The 21,484-nt window shown below is 38.8% G+C and overlaps 1 protein-coding gene across 8 annotated transcripts; it reads right to left on the bottom strand.

The window, feature by feature from the left end:
* Nucleotides 1–798: 798 nt before the first annotated feature.
* Nucleotides 799–21,445, bottom strand: MITD1 (microtubule interacting and trafficking domain containing 1). 8 transcript variants are annotated; one of them, XM_029937169.1, is made up of 8 exons: nucleotides 20,986–21,232; nucleotides 19,052–19,204; nucleotides 16,587–16,688; nucleotides 14,617–14,753; nucleotides 14,450–14,536; nucleotides 13,626–13,741; nucleotides 12,668–12,728; nucleotides 12,358–12,568 (listed from the first exon to the last, which is right to left on the bottom strand). In XM_029937169.1, the coding sequence occupies exons 2-8, from the start codon at nucleotides 19,056–19,058 to the stop codon at nucleotides 12,473–12,475; spliced, it is 606 nt and encodes a 201-aa protein (XP_029793029.1). In that variant the 5' UTR covers nucleotides 19,059–19,204; nucleotides 20,986–21,232; the 3' UTR covers nucleotides 12,358–12,472. The 8 variants fall into 8 exon arrangements, with proteins under 8 accessions (XP_029793025.1, XP_029793024.1, XP_029793029.1 ...); XM_029937165.1 differs by lacking the exons at nucleotides 12,358–12,568; nucleotides 19,052–19,204; nucleotides 20,986–21,232 and adding exons at nucleotides 799–1,113; nucleotides 21,239–21,445 and having other exon boundaries at nucleotides 12,654–12,728; XM_029937164.1 differs by lacking the exons at nucleotides 12,358–12,568; nucleotides 19,052–19,204; nucleotides 20,986–21,232 and adding exons at nucleotides 799–1,113; nucleotides 21,239–21,444.
* Between the last annotated feature and the right edge of the window lie 39 nt (nucleotides 21,446–21,484).

The raw sequence follows: 21,484 nt of genomic DNA, 5'->3' as shown, positions 1-21,484 counted from the left end.
TCATCAGCACTACTAACAAAAATAATGTGTAAAGTGCCCAAACATAATGAAATTGTTCATAGCCTTTACATATAACCCTACACTCAGATTGCATCTTCCCCTAACCTCAGAGGGTCCATCCTAATTAAATATTAATCTAAATAAGAGCATTATAGTGCTCGTAAATCAAATCTCAGAGTCAAAGAGGAAGTATTTTTGAAGTATTTTAAGGACATAACTAGTGCTTTCCACAGAGATGTTCATGAATACATTGTTGATGACAGAAAAACTAGAAGCAACCTAAAATTACAAACTAAGAGAATAGGTAGTAAACAGATATATCTCACAATGGAATATTATACATTAAAGCTGATTTAAAAATAGATTTAACATTGAATGAAATAACAGTATGGTTCCACCTTTTGGGGATGAGGAGGATAAATGTGTTTATACATGCACAGAAAAAATGAGTACACACTGAAGTGTTAATTGTGGTTACCCTCAGGAGGAGGTATTATGGCTTCTTTCATTTTGGACTTTTCACTTCTATGTGTTTTTTTCATTTTTCTCAATGAGCATATATTACTTATGAATTCAAAATAATTTGTTTGGCTTTGAGATACATTACGTAGTGAATTTGTAGACTTTTTGTTTGAAAAATATGCCCCTATTCCATTTCAACTGAAATTGAGGTTTGTCTTCATTTATTTCCTTTGAGTGCTCTGTTGTAGAGTTGTTAAAGACTAACAATAAAGCTAAAAGGCAAGCAAAGCAACTGAGTATGTTAAAAAGTTTGGACTAAATAACCAAGAATCAAGATAGAATTTTCTTTTTCTCAATCATTTAATGTGTTTTTCTTCCATTTTTAAAAGCATGCTGATCCCATTTTCAATGAAGAATTGCTTCCAGTTACTTTGTAACCTCAAGGCCCCAACAGCTGGCTTTAAAAACACAGTAAAAAGTGGGCTCATTTTACAATCCATTTCCAATGATGTTTATCAAAATCTGGCTATAGAAGACTGGATCCATGACCACATGAAGCTAGAGGACAAGCCAGTTCTTTTCTTTTGGAGAAATTCTCCCTCTGTTGTAATAGGTAGACATCAGAATCCTTGGCAGGAATGCAACCTGAATCTGATGAGAGAAGAAAGTATAAAACTGGCTCGAAGAAGAAGTGGAGGAGGAACAGTCTATCATGATATGGGTAATATCAATATGACTTTTTTCACAACCAAAAAAAAGTATGATAGGATGGCAAATCTAAAATTACTTGTGAGAGCTCTGAATGCTATCCAACCCCAGCTGGATGTGCAGGCTACCAAAAGATATGACCTTTTACTTGATGGACAATTTAAAATCTCAGGAACAGCTTCTAAGATTGGCCGGACTACCGCTTATCACCATTGCACTTTATTGTGTAGTACCAATAGGACCTTATTGTCATCTTTGCTGAAGAGTCCTTACCAAGGGATCAAGAGCAATGCCACTGCTAGCATACCTTCTTTAGTAAAAAATCTTTTGGAAAAAGATCCCACTCTGACCTGTGAAGTACTGATGAATGCTGTTGCTGCAGAATATGCTGCTTACCATCAAATTGATAATCAAATTCACCTAATAAACCCAACGGATGAGACATTGTTTCCTGGAATAAATAATAAAGCCAAAGAACTACAGACCTGGGAGTGGATATATGGCAAAACTCCCAAGTTTAGTATAAACACTTCCTTTAATGTATTAGATGGACAGTCACATTTGGAAATTAGAATATTCATAGACATAAAGAATGGAAGAATTGAAGTCTGTAATATTGAAGCACCTGATCATTGGTTGCCACTGGAAATATGTGACAAATTAAATGCAAGTTTTATTGGCAGTAAGTTTTGCCCAATTGAAACTACTATGCTAACAAATATATTACATAGAACATATTCTGAAGATGATGAACTACACAGTAAATGGAATATTCTCTGTGAAAAAATTAAGGGAATAATGTGATTCCAAATAAATTTCTTAATGGTTTTAATGATAATAAAAACATGTTTAATGTACTTTGTATGTCTTTTTTTTTTCTCCCCAAAGTAATCTCTACACCCAACATGGAGCTTGAATTCACAGCCTTGAGATGAAGAGTCACATGCTCTGCTGACTGAGCCAGCTAGGCACTTTCATTGTATGTCTCTTAAAAAATACCTAGTCTCTTTCAGTAACTATTCCCCATTAGGAAGTATCATCTAGTCCATATTTTCTATTTTCTGGCCTATAGAATATGCTATCTCTTTCTTCATTGCCTTTTTTTTTTTTAAATCTACCACAGATGTGTATTTCCACTCCTTCCTCTGTTACCACCATGGGGATGTATACCATATTCCACAGTTATCTCAGAATCAGTTATTTTTCTTAACCTCTAGGGAATATAAGCCAGGCTTCTTGTCACTTCTGAAACTTTAAAATCCTTCCTCTTAATCATACAGTTGACTCTTGAACAATGGGTTTGAATGCATGGGTCTAACTATATGTAGTTTTGGTTTTTTTTTTTTTTTTTTACTGTGCCATAAATGTGTTTTCTTTCCCTTACAATTAAAAAAAAAATTAGCACTTTTTTTTGAGAGACAGAGCATGAGCATGAGCAGGGGAGGGGCAGAAAGAGGGAGACAGAATCTGAAGCAGGGCCTAGACTCTGAGCTGTTAGCACAGAGACTGACGCAGGGCTCGAACCCACAAACCGTGAGATCACGACCTGAGCTGAAGTCGGAACCTTAACCACCTGAGCCACCCAGGTGCCCCGCCCCACTTATGATTTTTAAATAACATTTTTTCTAGCTTACTTTAAGAATACAGTATATAATACAAAATATGTGTTGATGGTTATTAATAAGGCTTCTGGTCAGCAGGCTACTAGTTAAGTTTGGGGGGAGTCAGAAGTTATATGTGGATTTTCAACTGTGCCACAGTCCGCATCTCTAACTCCCATGTTATTCAAGTGTCCTATTCTCCATCCTCTCCCTTTAAAAAGGAGCCCATTGAACATCTCTAACCCCTTAATTCTCCAAATTTCTTGCTTCCTCTCCCTTCCTACCTGACTCTGAATTCTTTCACATATACTGTCCTTTCTTATCAGCATTCTCATTTGCTTTTCACTCTTGACCTATATGGCCATTGTTTTGTTTTGTTTTCTTCCAACAGCTAGTTTTTTACTTCTATAATACCCAGACGGCATTGCTGGAAGAAAATTCACATAACCATGCAGATTAACCCAATTTCATATCTGCAGTTTCCAATTTATATTTTCTATTGGTGTCAGGTTTAATTCCTCTCCATTGACTCCCTCATTCTTCAGAGGCCTTAATCACAAATGTTTCCTCTTATATACATATATATATATATATGTATATATATATATTTTTAATGTTTGTTTTTGAGAGAGGGAAAGACAGAGCATGAGTCGGGGAGAGGCAGAGAGAGAGGGAGGCACAGAATCTGAAGCAGGGTCTAGGCTCCAAGCTGTCAGCACAGAGTCTGATGTGGGGCTTGAACTTACAGATGGCAAGATCATGACCTGAGCTGAGGTCAGACACTTAACCGACTGAGCCACCCAGGTGCTCCAAATGTTTCCTCTTAAGCTCAGAACTTCACTGTTCTTTCACAAACCTTGACTCCTAATTTGACAGCAGAGGCCTTTATAAATGAGCTCCTTCAGTACCCCATTTCTTCTCAACAATTGTCCTTCATTCTCAACTCCTTTTCCTTAGGGCTAACTGGATATTTGTCCTTTCCAACCTGTTTGGGCCTTGTACAATCAAAAAATTATCTTCTTTATATTGCATTTATCTCCATTTTTACTGGATCCTTATCCACAGTGAATGAACATGCTTATGTCTCTTCTTTCCCCCAAACCCCTGCTCAAAGTTTTGTTCTGTCTCTATATCTCTTCGGTGCAAAACTTCTTTGAAGAGTATAATCACTACCAACACTTCATGTCTCTACTGTTCATTCACATATTTCTCTTATTTCTACAGTATTTGCTGTGTGTTTTTTGAGTGCCTACTATATGCCAGGTACTTTGTAGTTGTTGGATGTTCATGGTGAGTGAAAGACACAGATATGACTCAGGAATTAACAGTTTAGTGTAATGACTTTCCAAACTTATTAAAAATTAGAGTAAAAACATATATTGTGTACCAGCACAGATATTACCTATACCTAACAAGTTTCACAATGCAAGGTTTATCCTACACTATTGATTTGATATTTTATATTCAATTTTATTTCAGCTTTTAAAAATTGATTTTATGACCCATTAATAGGTCAAGATCTGAGTCTAAAAACCTCAAGTCTAATGGGAAATATAGACAAACAAATTAGTATATAATCATAAAACAAACAAAAGCCCAGGTAGCGATAATAGACAATAATAGGGACTACCTAGCTAGAGCCATCAGAGAGAGGACATTGAAACGGAGACCTGAAGAATGAGAAGAAAGCAGCCATGCACGGTGGGGTGGGGAGGAGAGTATTCCCAGTTTTATCAGTTATCTATTGCTAACAAACCACTCCATATCTCAGTGTCTTAAAAAACATTTATTTTATCCACAACTCTGTAATTTGAACTGAGCTTTGATGGGGATCACTCATATGATCCAGTGGCATTAGCTAGAACAGCTTAAGGGGCTGGACATACCTACTTCAAGATGACTGACTCACATGGCTGGCAAACTAGTGCTGGCAGTTGGCTGGGAGCTCAGCTGGGGCTGTGAGTTGAGAGTTTCAATTTCTTTCCACTTGGGCCTAATCAGGACTGCCTGGACTTCCTCACAGCATGGTGGCTGGATTCCCAGAACAAGTGACACAAGAAAGAAAGCCCAACAGAAACTATTTCCTTTTATGACCCAGTCTTGGAAATAACACAGTATCACATCCAAATTCAAAAGGAGAAAACACTAACAGCCAACTCTCCATGGGAGGAATGTCAAAGTCATTCTAAAAATTGCTGACATTTAAAAAAACAGGAGGTGAGGTGGCACCTGGGTTGCTTGGTAAGTTAAGCATCTGACTTGATTTCAGCTCAGGTCATGATCTCATGGTTCGTGAATTGGAGCCCTGCATCAAGGCTCTGCACTGGCAGCATGGAGCTTGCTTGGGATTTTCTCTCTCTTTCTTTCTCTCTCTCTCTCTGTCTTCCTCTTTCTGCTCCTCCCCTGCTTGCATGCAGGCTTTTTCAAACAATTTAAAAAAATTACTGCTGGGTCTGGGAGATCTGACTGAAACCATTTTTGTAAGTATAATCTGCCACACAGAACGGCATACAGTGTGTGTGTGAGCAGGGGAGGAGCAGCGAGAGGGAGAAAGAATCCCAAGAAGGCTCTGTGCTGGCAATAATGTGAGGCTCGAACTCATGAACCTTGAGATCATGACCTGAGCCAAAATCAAGAGTTGGACACTTAACCAACTGAGCCACTCAGGCACCCCAAAGCTAGGTTTTGAATGGTGTCAAAGGAAGTATAGGCAAACAAGTGTGGGAATATGAGGAGAATGGAGCCAAGACAAGGCTGGAGAGAAAAAGAGACCAGATCATGCAGGGATTGATAGCCCAAAGTAGAGAGTGATTTTAAGTGCAGTGATACTGCAATTCTTATAAAGACTATTCTGTCTGCTTTGTGGAGAATGGACTGGAATGAGGGAAGAGAGGAAGCAGAAAGCCATTTGGAAGACTACTGTAGGAATCCCAGCAGAGGTAATGCTGGCAATGGCAATGGCAAGATGCTGACACTGTCTTAAACATTTCTCGAAAACTAAGGATGACTTCCATTTTCAGGGCAAGGTTTAATTTTGATTCTTTTTAAAGGGAAACAATAAAGCAGTATATACTTTTGCTATATATATAGTTTGCTGTATATATATTTTGCTATATCTATAATATATATATTGCTATATATATTTTTGGCAATATATATTGCTATATTTTTGGGTATATATATATATATGTGTGTATATTTTTGGATATATATATATATATATAGTTTGCTAGAGCAGCAAACAAAATTCCACAGATTGGGTGGCTTAAACAATAGAAATATATTTTCTCATAGTCCTGGAGGCTGGGAAGTCCAAGATCAAGGTGTTGGTGGGTTTGGTATCTCCTGGAGCCTCTCTCCTTGGCTTACAGATGGCTGCCTTCCTGCTGTGTCCTCACCTGGCCTTTCTGTTACCAAAGAGAAGTTCCAAACTTGCCACTCAAAAGCCAATACTCAAGCGACAAGTGTTGGTGGCAAAGGAAAGGCTGCTTTATTCAGGAAGTTGACAACCTGGGAAAATGGCAGACTAATATCTCAAAGACCATCTTCCCTGTCCAGAGGAAGCAAGAGATTTTTTTAAAAGGGAAGTCATAAAGAATGGTGAGGGAACTATGTGCAAGAGAAGTTGGTGCTCAGCAGCTAGGCATCTGTCCTTGCAAGGTTTCCAGATTCTTCTGCTTTACCAATAAGCAAGGCTCAAAGATGTCTCTCAGTAAAAGATGCCCCTGCAGCCCAACAAGCCATGTCCTGGCAAAGCAGTCTGAACTCCTCCCCCTGTGCCAACAATCAAGGCTCCAGATGTCTCTTACTAAGGATGCTACGGTCAGTGGCGACTGTTTTTGAGTGTGGTCATGTCTCGTCTTCCAGAAAGTCTGTTTCTTTGTTCAAGGTCAGCAGTCTGCAGGATCTCAAGGGATCCTGGTTAGTACTGCTACAGAGATTTTGGTCAGCAAGCAAGGAGTGAATAAGCTTGAAGCAAATTAACCCTTAAAACCAGTAGGAGGGGCGCCTGGGTGGCTCAGTTGGTTAAGTGTCTGACTTCGGCTCAGGTCATGATCTCACAGCTTGTGAGTTCAAGCCCCACATCAGGATCTCTGCTGACCCCTCAGAGCCTGAAGCCTACCTCAGAGTCTGTGTCTCTCTCTCTGCCCCTCCCCTGCTCCATTGCTCACATGCATGTGCACTCTCTCTCTCAAAAAGTAAATAAATGTTAAAAAATAAAAAAAAAACAATAGGAGTGCTGTTATATTTCCTCTGAGCATGTATATCTGTGTCAAATTTTCTACTTCTTATAAAGACACCAATCTTACTGGATTAGGGCCCACCCTAAAGATGTCATTTTAGCTTTATAACTCTTTGAAGACTTTATCTCCAAATACAGTTACAATCTGAAGTACTAGAGACTAGCAATTAATGTGAATTTAGCTCTTATGAGTTCTCTTCATGCAACTGACTAGATCCAGATCTCAACCCTTTCTTTCTTTCCTTCCTTCCTTCCTTCCTTCCTTTCTTTCTTTCTTCTTGGAGAGGGGGAGGAGCAGGAGTGGACACACAGGATTTTGCCTCCAACTGGCTCTCTAAAAGTGGGAGTGAAGGGGCTTTTACTTTTTAAAAAATTTTAATGTTTTATTCTATTTATTTTTAAGAGAGAGCACGCAAGCTGGGAAGGGACAAGAGGGGGGACAGAAGATCCAAAGTGGGCTGTGCACTAACAGCAGCAAGCCTGATGCAGGGCTCAAACCCCTGAATTACAATATCATGCCCTGAGCTAAAGTCCAACCCTCAAATGACTGAGCCACCCAGGTCTGCACCCATACACACTCATGAATTTTACTTTTCAAGTGGCTCCTAGGACAAACATAATTGGCGGTCTAGCTGTTCTTCATTTGAGGCAGATTTCATGGTCAGGTCCTCCTGTTCTTTTGCAGCAATATCAAGTAACAATTTTTAAGAGATTTCTCTGGGCCTATTTTTTAAGCTTAAGCTGCAACATGTGAAAGTTATTTTCTGAGAAAGGTATAAAAATCCTGATATGGTTCGCTTTGGTGCAATAAAGCACTCATGATTTTCTGGTACCATTTGTTTCTCAAGAGTGAAGATATCATCAGGTGAAAGTTGTTAAGGGCTTCAAGTTCCAAAAGGGAATTTAAAAAAAATTTTTATGTTTTATTTATTTTTGAGATACAGAGAAACAAAGCATGAGCAGGTTAAAGGACAGAGAGAGAGGGAGACACAGACTCTGAAGCAGGCTCGAGGCTCTGAGCTGTCAGCACAGAGCCCGATGTGGGGCTTGAGCCCACTAACTGTGAGATCATGACCTGAGCTGAGGGCAGACACTTCACCGACTGAGCCACCCAGGCGCCCCCCAAAAGAGAAATTTAACAGGCATTACCCGGAAGAAAAAAAGGTATGTTTTGCAGCTAGAGACCACAAAACTTTCTGAATGTTTCCACATGAGGATAAAGGAGAATGAGGAATCAAGAATAACTTCTAGATTTATTTGAGCAACTAGATGGATGGAAGTAAACACAGGGAGTGGAGGAATGTGTATCCAAAGTTCAGTCCCAGCATTCTTTACAATAAAACCTTGTTTGCTAGCATAATTTGTTCCAGAAACATGCTTGTATTCCAAAGCACTTGTATATACCAAAGTGAATTTCCCCATAAGAAATAATGGAAACTCAGGTGCTTCATTCCACAACCCAAAAATATTCATATAAAAATGAGTACAATACTGTAATATAAAATAAAGAAAATACAAAATATAAAGAAAAATAATTTAACCTGCACTTATCTTTGAAATCCTTTGTGGCAGGTATGGGGGAGACGAGAGAAAGTAGGGTTATTGTGTAGCACGACTTTCACTATCACTAACGGAACCTCTTATCTATTGGCTCAATGGAATCTTTCTTGCTATTTTAACAAGTAACCTAACCAGTGACACTTGTTCTTGCCTCTTTTTGAGGATTTTGTGGAAATGTGACATTGCATTGTCATTAAACAGATTCATTGCTCGTACCGTTACAGCCTTATCTGGGTGATTTTTCTACAAAATTATGCAGTCTCCCACATTATACATATCTCCCTAATCTCATTTGAAGTGAGGGAGTCCTCTGCCTTTTTCTTCTCTTCTTCTACAGACAAGATGCAGATGTTGACTTCTTATAAAATCTTGCAATTTCAGCCACTCACATACCTTGCCCATACTTCTGATTTCCTTAATCTTTTTCACCATAATCATCTCCTCCTTCTTACTACCTATCTGTTCAACCTTTTTCTGCCATTGTACACATTCACACAGATATTGACTACAGTATAGTATTAGTAAACTCTTGTCATCTACTGTATTTAATGTAACTGGCAATAAGGTAGCAGAGGTAAAGGTCTCTATCTGCAGGCAGCCTGACCTAGAATGAGGCAAAGCATTCCTAAGCTTACTCCTGTATGGAAAAGCAACGGACTGTCCATGTGTTTTGAAGGGAAGTAAAACGCACTAGTGCCAGTTGTGGGGACTTCCCAACATTTTGGAAAATCATGGATTTCTGCCAAACACTGTGGCCTGAGACAGAGCACCCAAGCATAGGAGACAATCAGCCACCATTCCACAGCGAGAGACCGACTGGCTCAGTTGTTTTCATGTGATGTTTGGCATCATGTACTACTTGTATTGCGAGACATCACTCGTTTACCAAGTGAGAACTTGTTAGAAATGTTTGCTCGTCTTGAAGCACACCCACAGAACAAGTTACTCGCAGTCCAAGGTTTTACTGTATTTGAAATGCCTTGTGCTTCTGAGATGCCAGATAAAATGCTGGATGAATATATAAGATCACAACTCCAAGGAAGTTTTGGTTTAGTTTCTAGATTTAGGAGTTGACAGCATATAAATAGTATCTTAAGTCATACAAATGGTAACTGTGAACTATTATAAATCATCTGAAGCTTAAAATGTTTAGCATCTGAGTCCCCTTACTATGTCTGGGGGATTCTCCACTTTATAAACCTTGGCAGGAGGTAGAACCTAGATATTGGAGAGTTCAAGAGGATGTGACTGCCAGTAGACCCTCAGACTGGATATGGGCAATCAGAAGCTCCCTACACCCTCCCTGTCCTTGGAATATAGGTTCTGCCCACTGTTCCTATGCTGGGAACCACCTCAAGTGCTCAGCCTTGAACGAGTAATATGTTACTGAGACCATCTGGACTGTATATGTGACTTGAATCCCATCAGTGCTTCAATGAACTCTTGAGACTCTGCAGGCATGTGTGGAGATTACTCACCTTGCAGCCACCCAAAAGAAGCCTCATATGTAAGTTCCCTTGCTTATTAACTCCACCTACCAATCTGGAGTGGTCTGCTGCTTTTCTCAGTCTCTCCTTACGCTGAGTGTATGGAGCCCAGTTTTGAAATTTCACCTGGGAAACTCCAGGAGTTGCAAACACCCCCACCCCCACCCCCGCATGGAAACGGAAATGTTCACTGTACTCTTTTCCTAGCCTCTCTTGAATGTAGGGTGAGGGCACATAATTTAGGCTCTGTCAATCAGATGCACTTGCTTCAGATTCTGAATGAATCATGATACAGAGAACCTGGGATGGTGAAAACCCTTCTCTGGCAGTAGTGACAGGAGCCTGAATTTCTGGGGGTAGCAAAGGTGCTGAGGCTGGCAGTGTAGTGCCCCGTGCTTTACATGATATAAGTAGTAATAAGTCTACTCAGGCCAGGCCTTGCATTAGAGTCAACAGTGGTATCATCTGGTTAGTTCTGTGTTATCATTCTAGATGTGGTTTTTTTCACTGTAGAACCTCCAAGGCCAAGTCTGTGGCTCTTGTGGTGACGGACTGAACTACCCACTATTCTTTATAATCTCTTTTTTGCTTATATCAGGCAAGAGCAGTTTCTGATGCTTTTCACTAAGAAGTTACTGGTTATCTCTATGATAGATTCACATGCTTCAGGAGAAATAAAAATTGTTATTTAACATGAAAATAAGGAGATCTACTACATGTTCTCACCTGAATGAAACCCCACTCTATGTCCACAGAATGGCAAACTAAGCTATGATACTTTGCAGAAAGTGACTTCTGACTAGGGTCAACACTTTTCCAAGTGCTGTCCTGAAATCCTGAATTTCCATGTAATAAACCTTGGCAAACTGGTTTGAGTCTTTTCAGGTTTAGCATTATCAACATCTGAACCTGAAAACATTAAAGAAAAACATTAGGAACTTTTCTGGAATTCCTTCTTGGTCTTTTGTGCCACATCAGTCAGGTGACTGCTGGCTCCTCCAAAAGGTAAAACATAAATCTGGTGTCCAAGCCACCAAGGACCACTCTGCCCAATCACATTCCCATGGCTTCTACCTGGCTTTGGTCCTCCACATTATTTAACCTTGAATGTAATCTTCGTCTCCTCCATATGTGATGTTTAATCGCTTCTTGGCCTTTTGGCTAAGATCAAGGGCAGATGTGATGTTTTTATGTGTACTCCCCAACACCAGTACTTCTGTTTCCCTCCATAGACTGGCTTAGCTTATTCTTTAAGCTTCTGGACTACCCATCACCTCTACCTTTATCCCCAATCCCAGCCTATCTCCATGGAAACTAGTCTTCGTCCCCAACCTTGTCAGCTGGCATCTGGATGGATGAGCTTACCCAGAATAGTTGATTCTAAGCTGCAAAACTTTATACATGTGACAGCCAAGGTTGAATGATGCAAAATGCATCCGTATAATTGGGTTGATTTGCCTATATGGAGTTAGGTAGTATTGGATAACTGAATGTTAGTGAATTTCTGCCAGACACTTAATTGTAATAAAATTAGTATTTTTTTCCTTGGTTATTAGACCTACAAGCCCATCTGCCTCTTTCTTTTTTTATTAATAAAAAAATTTTTTTTAATTTACTTTTGGGAGACAGAGAGAGAGAGTGCGAGCAGGGGAGGGTCAGAGAGAAGGAGATACAGAATCCGAAACAGGATCCAGGCTCTGAGCTAGCTGTCAGCACAGAGCCTGATGCAGGGCCCGAACCCACGAACTGTGAGATCATGACCTGAGCCAAAGCCGGATGCTCAACTGACTGAGCCACCCAGGATCCCCTTTAAAATTTTTTTCAATGTTTATTTATTTTTGAGAAAGAGAGACAAAGCATAAGTTGGGGAGGGGCAGAGAGAAAGGGAGACACAGAACCTGAAGCAGGCCCTAGCCACGAGCTGTCAGCACAGAGCCCAACGTGGGGCTTACACTCAGGAAAGGCAAGATCATGACCTGAGCCAAAGTCAGATGCTTAACCGACTCAGTCACCCAGGTGCCCCAAGCCCGCCTGTCTTTTAAGAGTCCTCTAATCCATGATTTTCCTAAATTCCCAAGGGCAAGATTAACATCCAATTTATCTTCCTAATAGGTGCTCATTGTTTACTGATTCATTCTCCAACAGTCAGATAAGAGAAAAACTGGTAAAATGCTTAAATTAACTATATGACTGGAAACACTATAAATCCACTAAATAAAGTATTTATAAAAAAATATTTACGGTTGGTTACATAACTGAACAGTGGATCCATGTATCAGTAGAAATGTAAAATTTTATTGTTAAATACATAATTATAGGAATGATCTGTCCAAAGTAAAAAAAACAATAAAAAACAAAAATCAATATTCACTTAAAATATAAATATATAATGCAAATTAAGTTACTGCCCATCATATTTTTTTTGTGTGCTTGTTATGAAAAATGTCCACTGTTGTTTCATGACATGGTCTTAAATCAAAATCACAATATCCAAGGGAAAAACGACTCTAAGAAGAGAAGAAAAGATATTTTTTTTTAATAAAAAGACAAAGCCATTTGTTAAAATTGATACAAAAAGTGCAACATACTTACTCATAAGACCCTACCTGTGGTTTCTTAAAATAATCAAGTCCCCTTCCAATCTTAATCATCCATCCATTGTTAAACCTATTGAAACAATATACAGTATTATATGCCAGACATTTAAGTCAGACAGTTATCAAAGGTGTATTGTAATAAGGGTCAGAAAAATTTCCCCCTAACAAAGAAAATCACTTTCCGCAGTGGTATGAGTTGAACCAAACTGGGGGTTACTCATGGGCTGTGTCTACAATGAATAAAATGTCGAAAGAAACCATTAGTTGATTTGATTAGCTGGTAACAAGTTTGTCAAGTAAATTACACCTTACTCCTGAATTTCAGATCTCTGATAAAACTTTCCTGTTGTGCTAAGTGTATTTGCGTCAGACTACGGTGTGCTGCAGGGGATCCCCCACCTAGAGATGGAGGACATAGTAGGAAGAGTTCCAGACCCTGACCTCTGCTTCAACCACAGCAGCGCATTTTCAGCTGTTTTGCACTTAGGTTGTGCTTAAGTTTTCATTAAAACTAAAGGTGCAGTCACTATAAATATATGAAAGCTACTGTGCTAAACAGAGTGACATGTTACTAAAATACCTGAATATACAGTTTCCTTGTAGATACTGCAGCATACTGTCATACCTACGAGATTATTTAATAAACTATAAGAAATACTAAAATCATCAGAATATTAAATATTATCACCAGAAAATTATCCCAATACCCAAATACTGTATGTATACTTGAATAGAAAAGAACTTCCTTTTCTCACATGAAACAGAACATGTACGCTATTCCATTAGGAAATATGAAACTCGGACATAATAAGCCAGATTTTTTCCTAAAAAGTGAAAAGATACTAAAATTGTGCTTTATTTAAAAATTTAATAAATTGAATATTTATATGCAATTATATAAAACTCATTAAAAGAAATAAAAAGGGTTTTCAACTGCATAAATATTAAAATATTGCTATACACTAACCTAATTTCTCGGTCATGTATTGAAGAAGAATATTCTAATTCCAACAGTACTCCATGATTCTGGAGTGATTCTTTTATTTCTTGCAGGCCACTACTTTGCTGCTCTTTCCCACTAGTCTGTTAATAGGAAAAATACAATTTTCTGTTTAGTTATTAATTTTTTAAAATTATCATTAAGCTAAACAATTGTGTATCACAGATAAAACAGGAAAGCTTCCATACTAGTTTCAATGCCTATTATCTCAAAAAAGCAACAAAAATATGAAGAGTTTAACAGCAGTTGTTTTTAACAAAATAATTGGTTTTTTCTAATATGTACATAATACAATTCTGTCCTATCTCCTAAAATGTATTTTAGTAATGCTGTTTAGTTCTTCAGATGCGGGCGCTTTCTTCCCAAGTTAATCCTAAAATTCTGGCTTATCTAGAAGCACTCCTATTTAAATCAAAGTCAAGATAGAGATGCTCGTGACCATGCTATGATCCACAGAAGGCCAATACAGTAAATCAGGAAAAAGAGATATAATCATTGGTAAAGAAGAGACAAAACTGTCAATAGTGCAGACAATGTGATCATTTCCTAGAACATCCAAGAAACTAAATTGACAAACTATTTGAATCGGAGAGTTTAGCAAAGTAGCCAAAAGCAAGATACAACAAAATCAGAAAAATCAATATACCATTTTTCTGAAGGTATTTTAGGCCTATTGTTGTACAGTTCCCAAAGAAACAGCTCTAGCTGAAGCACTGTGTCCATGTTTTCCTTGCTCATACTACATCTGAACAAAGCTTATGAAGAAAGAGTAAATGCTTCCAGATACCTACTTCATCCAGAGAGGTGAGAAGATGAATAGTTTTTACTTTACATGGTCCCTTTATAAGCATCTCACAAAATCGAAGAAAATTATACAGCTGAAAGACATCATGATGGCTTATTATTAACTCATACATTTTAAATAACATTTCATTGTATTTTTGTACATTTCACCTACCTGATGAACCTGTCTAATATAAGGATCTTGTATCCAAACTTCTGAAACTGTTTCATTAAGGTATTCTCGAAAAAGTGACTCATAACTGAAACCTGTTGCATTCTCTTCTATTTTAATTTGCCTATGATATTTTCCATCTAAAAAACACAAATTTCAATAAAACCAGTGACCATTTATTTTTTTACACATATTTACACACAGTGATTAATGAGGATCAGATACAAGTTAATATTTGTAACTCCACTCAGCAAACATTTCTGAATGCCTACTACATGTATACGAGGAACAACGCAAGATGCTACACATACAGAAATAAATGAGGCAAACAATTCCATAAGTGAGTGCTGCCTTCATGGAGGCCAAGTGGGAAAGTCCAGAGATTTCTTGGAACAGGTTCTTGAGCTGAATCCTACAGACCAGGCAGTTTATTCAAGAGAAGTCTATGTGTATAATGACAGCTGATAATTCTGTCACTGTGAGTAGAACCAGAAGCTATATAACTCAGTGGCTATGAGGTCCTTCTCTTCAGCTGTAAGTCTTTTTACGTCCTGAGATTTAATGGTTAAAGCATTAAACAGATAAATACATGGAATTTAGAAGGCTTTCTTAGAACTTATAAAGTATTTAAAAAAATTTTTTTTATGTCTTTATTTTTGAGACAGAGAAAACTGGAACAGAGAACAGAAACTGGAGAGGGGAAGACAGGGAGACAGGAACCGAAGTCAGCTCCACGCTGACAGCAGAGACCTGATGTGGGGCTCGAACTCATGAGCCACGAGATCATGATCTGAGCCAGTTAGATGCACAGCCAACTGAGCCACCCAGGTGCACCACAGAGTAATTTAAGTAGAAATTTATAGCACTTCTTAATAACCCAAGACTAAGATGCCACAGGATCAGTAAAATAGTTCCATTACTTTTGTTCATTCAAAATGAATGATTATTAAGTCATCAAAGACCTTTAAAAAATATGACCCCCTAATGGTAGTTCCTCATTTATGTGACAGTTACAAATTTAAAGTTTGTTTAAAAACCAGTATTTTTTTTCCTAATATTTCCATAGATATAATGTTATTAGCAACTATGCATCAGTTTTCAAGCCAAGCTACCCACACAGGTTAACGTAGCCCAATGAATTCAAACCACAAAGCTGATGATGGTACTCTATTTCATCAATGTTTTAAAAGGAAATTTCATTGTGAATTTCAACTTAGGGTGAAAGAAACACAATTTTATTCCCACTCAACAGAGGAGCTCAGTGGGGCAGGGGATACTCAGGTATGGGTTTATACAGAATATTAGGAAGAGGGAGGGGAGGGCTACATAAGGATACGAGGAAGAGCAGCTAAGGGCTGGAGGCACTGGTCTTTTGAGGACAGTAGTAACTTTGGCTAAAAAAGCAGGAGTATGACAGGTAAAGGTGGCAATGACCATTCGCAGACATATGTTTGTAAACTGGATGCTCATAAGTATATTAACTAATAATAAGTAGGGAAGGACTACTATGGCATCTCTAGTAATTAGGAATACTTCACTCCTGAAATGTTTTGATTCACAGCAAAATCCTAAAGAAGTCCCAGGAGTTTCCTTAGCTACTTTAAATTTTGGTTGTTTTGTAAAGGGAAATAGAAATAAAATACAGGATTTACATTTCCTATTTCTGTGTAGTATTATTTCAACTGCAGTCCAGGGGGCTCTGCAGTGAATTCCTTAAATCAGCATGCAAAATTCTGCAGTATGTATAGCTTTCATCAGATTCTCAAGAAGGTAGGTGAAAACCACCTCCCCCACCAAAAAGGGTTAAGAATAGCTTATGTATAGGGAAATGGAATTGCAGAATAAACCTATCAGCTCCCAGGGATAAATGGTCCAGACCACAAAGAGCTACAAAAGGCAAAGCCAGAAACATTGGATGAAATGGGCTTTGTCACAATTGCTTATGGACACATTCTATAAAACAGCCTCTTTACCTTCTTTTTCTTGATCCATGTATTTCTTCACTATTTCTGCTCTATCCATGTAGCTAGAAATTTGTTTTCTGAGATTACATTTCTTTGTAACATCTTTGGTGCCTACGAATTAAAAAATACACTCTCAAATTTCCAAATAGTTTTTCTATTTAGTACTGGCATTATTTCCAGTTTCCCAAGCCTTCCACAATTTCCTCTCCTATTTAGCACAGTTTGCCTCAATCCTCAAATACACAAATGGTCTCAACCTGGGCTTGATCACCAAGACCTCCATTTTTGCACTAAGCATCTGAAACAGCTTTATTTAGGAGTGGGAACTCTGACACTGTGTCTTACTGCTGGAGATCCCAAATTTGGTGAGGTGATGACAAAGGTCGCTTATTACTTGTCAAACCGGAGTCTGAGAACTGTTTCGTCCTAATCAACCATAAGTCTGAAATCTTAGCATAATGAAAACACAGGAAACAATACCTATCCTTCTTCCACAAAACCAGCTTCTCTTCCAGACTTCCCCATTACAGTTTATGTTCAGTTACTTTCCCAGTGGCCCCCAAAAATAAGGTTTTTTTGAATACATATTATCAATAAAAGCTTACCCCAAGTCCCCCACGTCCCATGTACTAACACAGACAAACATCTGCATTTATTTGTGTCTATCCATCTGTATATAAATTAAAAACCATAAGTTCATGATGATAACTTTGATCCCACAGCATTCATGCTAGCCCTCCTCATCCCCTTACGTGTAACTTCTTTTATTATCCAAAATATATGTACTGGCTTATTCAAGCCTCATATACTTTCTTACTAACCCATACCTCTGGGAGAAAAAAATTTACCAAGTAGAATACAACATTTGTATACTATTCATTGTGTCTTTAACCTTACAGAATATGGTCAAAATACTATTTTCCAAAGATCTTTAGGTTGCCTATTTTCTTCCCTACCTGCTTATGTATTACAGTTGAATACTTCAGAGAAGTGTTATTCCTTCCTCATCTTGCTACCATACTCCCATTTCTTCCTTCTTTCTACTTCTTTCCTACCCACCCCACAAACCTCATTAGTTTGTTTTTATCCTTCCTTTGTTTCTTTTGAACAAATGAGGAGACACATGAATATCTTCTTTTTTACACAAAAGATAGCATACCATAGATCTCTTTGTCCTTTGTAGTTTTCACCTAACAGTATATCCTGGAAATCACTCTATCACTTCCACAGATCCTCCTCATTGTTTTACAGCAGTATAGTACTCCATTGTGTGGATGTACCACACTTTATTCAACTACTCTCCTGCCCAAGACATTCAAGTTGTTTCAAACATTTTATTGATATCAATATAATTCTTGAATTCTTTCCTTTTCAAGCCCTTCTACTTGAAGATTAGTATCATTTAGATCCTTACGTTCTCATGCCTACACTTCAGTAGCTTAAGAAAATCCTGAAATATTCATTTATAATCTATAAATCTCTTGTGAGGAATCACTCCTAAGGTGATACGAGAATCATATTCTTCTACTAGGTTTATATATATTTCTCTAAACTCAAAAACATTGCACTGTCCTTTTTATCAGGATTAAGCATTTTATGGTCTCTTTTACAAAGAGTCAGTGGTTAACGGCAAAGCATCTGGAGTCACATTGTTTTAGGCACCTGGGTGGCTCAGTCGGTTAAATGGAATTACACTGTTGCAGTTCAAAACTTGCTCTGCCAATTTCGGCTGTGTGACCATGGCCAGTTATTCAACCTGTCTGTATCCTCATCTATAACATGGAAAGAGAAATTGTTCCTTAGACAGGGAGATGATTAACGATCAAAGAGACTGGCATGTAGGAAATAATAAATGTTGTTAATATCATTATCACCTACATAATTTTTTCCATTCACCATACTCTGCGCTTCTTTTAGAACATCTCTTTTCGGGGCACCTGGGTGGCTCCGTCGGTTAAGCCTCTGACTTCAGCTCAGGTCAGATCTCACGTTTGTGGGTTCGAGCCCCGCGTCAGACTCTGTGCTGACAGCTAGCTCAGAGCCTGAAGCCTGCTTCCGGTTCTGTGTCTCCTCCTCTCTCTGCCCCTCCCCCTCTCATGCTCTGTCTCTGTCTGTATCAAAAATAAATAAAACATTAAAAAATTTATATAAGAAAAGAACATCTCTTTTCTTAAATTCCACTGATACTTTGCTACTGCCTATAATTATATTCTATTTTCCCTGTCCTCTGTAAATAAAGCAGTCCTTCTTTAACTATCACTCTCCATCAGCTGGCAGAATTTGACACTGTAGACCCATCCCTCAAACACCACATCTCAGTTTCCTAGGCTTAAAATCTTACAGCCAGCTTGGATTCCCACTGGAACCTCACTCCGACAGCTAACCATGTCCTAATGCTAATAATTCAATATCCACACTATCCCCTCCTTTCCTAATATTGATGTCACCCTCTGGTTCCTTCAGGCCCTTCTCACCTCTCATCTTGACTCCTGCAGAAGCTCCTCAATTGGTCTGCTTTACTTCAGTCTCTTCAAGTTAGTATCTGCCCCACGATCTTGCCATATCCACTCATTTATCCAAGAACTATTTACTGTGAACTTACTACATGCCAGACATTGTTCTAAGCACTGGGGATATAGCAGTTAATAACACAGACACAATTATCCTGTCACTCATGGGAGGAAAGACAACAATAAAAGGAAGCTGGTAAAATATGTATGTTAGACTGTCATAAGTGCTATTGAATAAATAAAACAAGGAAGAAGGATAAGGGAGTCCTGGGATGGGGTTGTAATTTTACACAGAAGTCAGGAAAGGCCTCACAGAGAAGGTACTATTTGTATAAACAACTGAAAAAGAAGAGGAGGTATGCTATACAAATATTTGGGGAACTAATAGAGACATGCCCTGACATGCAACTTTAATTACATCACTCCTTTGTAAAAACTTTAAATGGTTTCTCCTTGTCTATGGAACGAGTCAGAATCTCCTGCCAGTCAACGTCATCCACATGAAGCCTCAATCTACTTTACTTCTCACTCTTCATCTATAAATACACAATGAACCAAAGTGAACCACTTATTTGGTAAAACAGCACAGACAGGATTTAAACACTCTTTGCTGAATCTCATTTCTGAAATTCTATTTCTTCCTCAGAAGCCACCTCCACCTTTCCTCCCCCAAATGACCTTTAACTATTTAAATCCTCATTGTCTATCTCTCACTCCTGGCACTTATTCCCTGTACTAGAGTTATTTGCATTTGTATCTTAATTGGTAAGACATATCACTATCTCTTTGTAACCTCTGTAGAATCAGTAGACCACACTGGAGCGAAACTATGGTTCTCCTGATTCAGATTCCCAGAACGCCAGAACTTGAGCAGTGCTTGACCTGACAACCCTACAGCACCAGAACTTGAGCAATGCTCCACCTGACCAACACTGTACACCCTCTCTCTTTTTGGCAGTCAGTATACCAGCGTCTTTAAAGCCTTGGCTTCCGATTGTGACTCTACTAACTGTGATGGAACTGAAAAGCTTAATTTTATGCTGTAAAATGAGAAAAACATCAGCTCCTACTTCATAGGGCAATTGTAAAGATGACATAACAAGATCATGATGTTGATGTGCCCTGACAGTGCCTAGCGCTCAGCACTCATAAATGATAATTACTTTACTCCATCATCATCATCATCTTCTTATTCTTCATCACCATCATCATCATATAAGCCTTCCCAAAGTAGTTTTACTACTGAGAGTAGTAGCTCTCAGAAAAGCGCCCAACCCTCAAGAATGCCCTCTGCTGTCCATAAGCTTCTAGAGCACTTAGGCTAAAAGGCACAGACAGGCTAGACTGGAAGCTACAGGGCGTGGGAAGCAGGCACTGGTCTTACTTAAATATGTTTAATACAGAATTACTGGGTGTCTACTATGTGCCAGAGATTGTACTGGTTGCTAATGGCTGTTTGGATACTTCTCAACATTTAATAACTACATTAACAGATACACTCTCGCTGTGCCCACCCACAATCCTATGCATTTCTTACACCAAATTTCAGTACACCTGTTAATTAAGAATTGTATTTTACCGCTATGTGATTTTATTTTTGTTTACTTCTAACGAAAATGTCTAAACAGAAAAGTAAAGACAATAGTGCAACAAACACCCATATTACCGATCACACAGATTTAAGGAGTGTTAGAATTCTGCCACATTCGGTCCGGTTTTTTTTCCCTTAAAGCTAAATTCAGATATCATGACAAATTCTAACCAAGACACTTGTCTGCATCTCTAAAACTCAAGGGCAGTTTTCGAAAAAAAACATACTACCTAACAAAGTCAATCATCTGAGTGTTACCCAATCCATATTCAAACTTCACAAAAGGATAAAAAAAATGCGTTTTTACCTTTCTTTCGAACCTGAGTCCTATCAAGGCTTATATATTAGATTTTATTCTGTCTCTTCAAAATCTAGAGTACTGCCCCTGTCTTTTTTGATGACATCAATCTAAAAGAAACCAGTCCACTTGTCCTGCAGAAGATCAACCTTCTGTTTGTGACTGCTACCCGGTGGTGCACAAGAAGGGCTTTCACTCCGCCCCAGACACTGCGGGATCCAGTTCCTTTCCTCCGGTATCCTCTCCACGGCTTCCTGCTCACCTCTCAGGACCTGCATGAGCAGGTCAATCCCCTCCTGGTAACACACCAGAGCCTGCTGGTACCGGGACTCCGAGTCTAGTTCCACCGCCCGCTTTAACACCCTGAATGCAGCTGCACTTTCGGGTTCCAGCCCCCGTCCGGAACTCGCCATACTTCCGGAAATTCCTCTCCACCTCAAACTTAACCAGAGCAGAGCCCGCCCGCCGCGATCCGGGGAGCAATCACGTGACAAACATGCGCCTGCGC

This window comes from Suricata suricatta, chromosome 4 (assembly GCF_006229205.1).
Source record: "Suricata suricatta isolate VVHF042 chromosome 4, meerkat_22Aug2017_6uvM2_HiC, whole genome shotgun sequence".
Taxonomy (NCBI): Eukaryota; Metazoa; Chordata; class Mammalia; order Carnivora; family Herpestidae; genus Suricata; species Suricata suricatta.
Note: the sequence above shows the minus strand (reverse complement) of the source record. Positions and strands in the feature narration are given on the sequence as shown.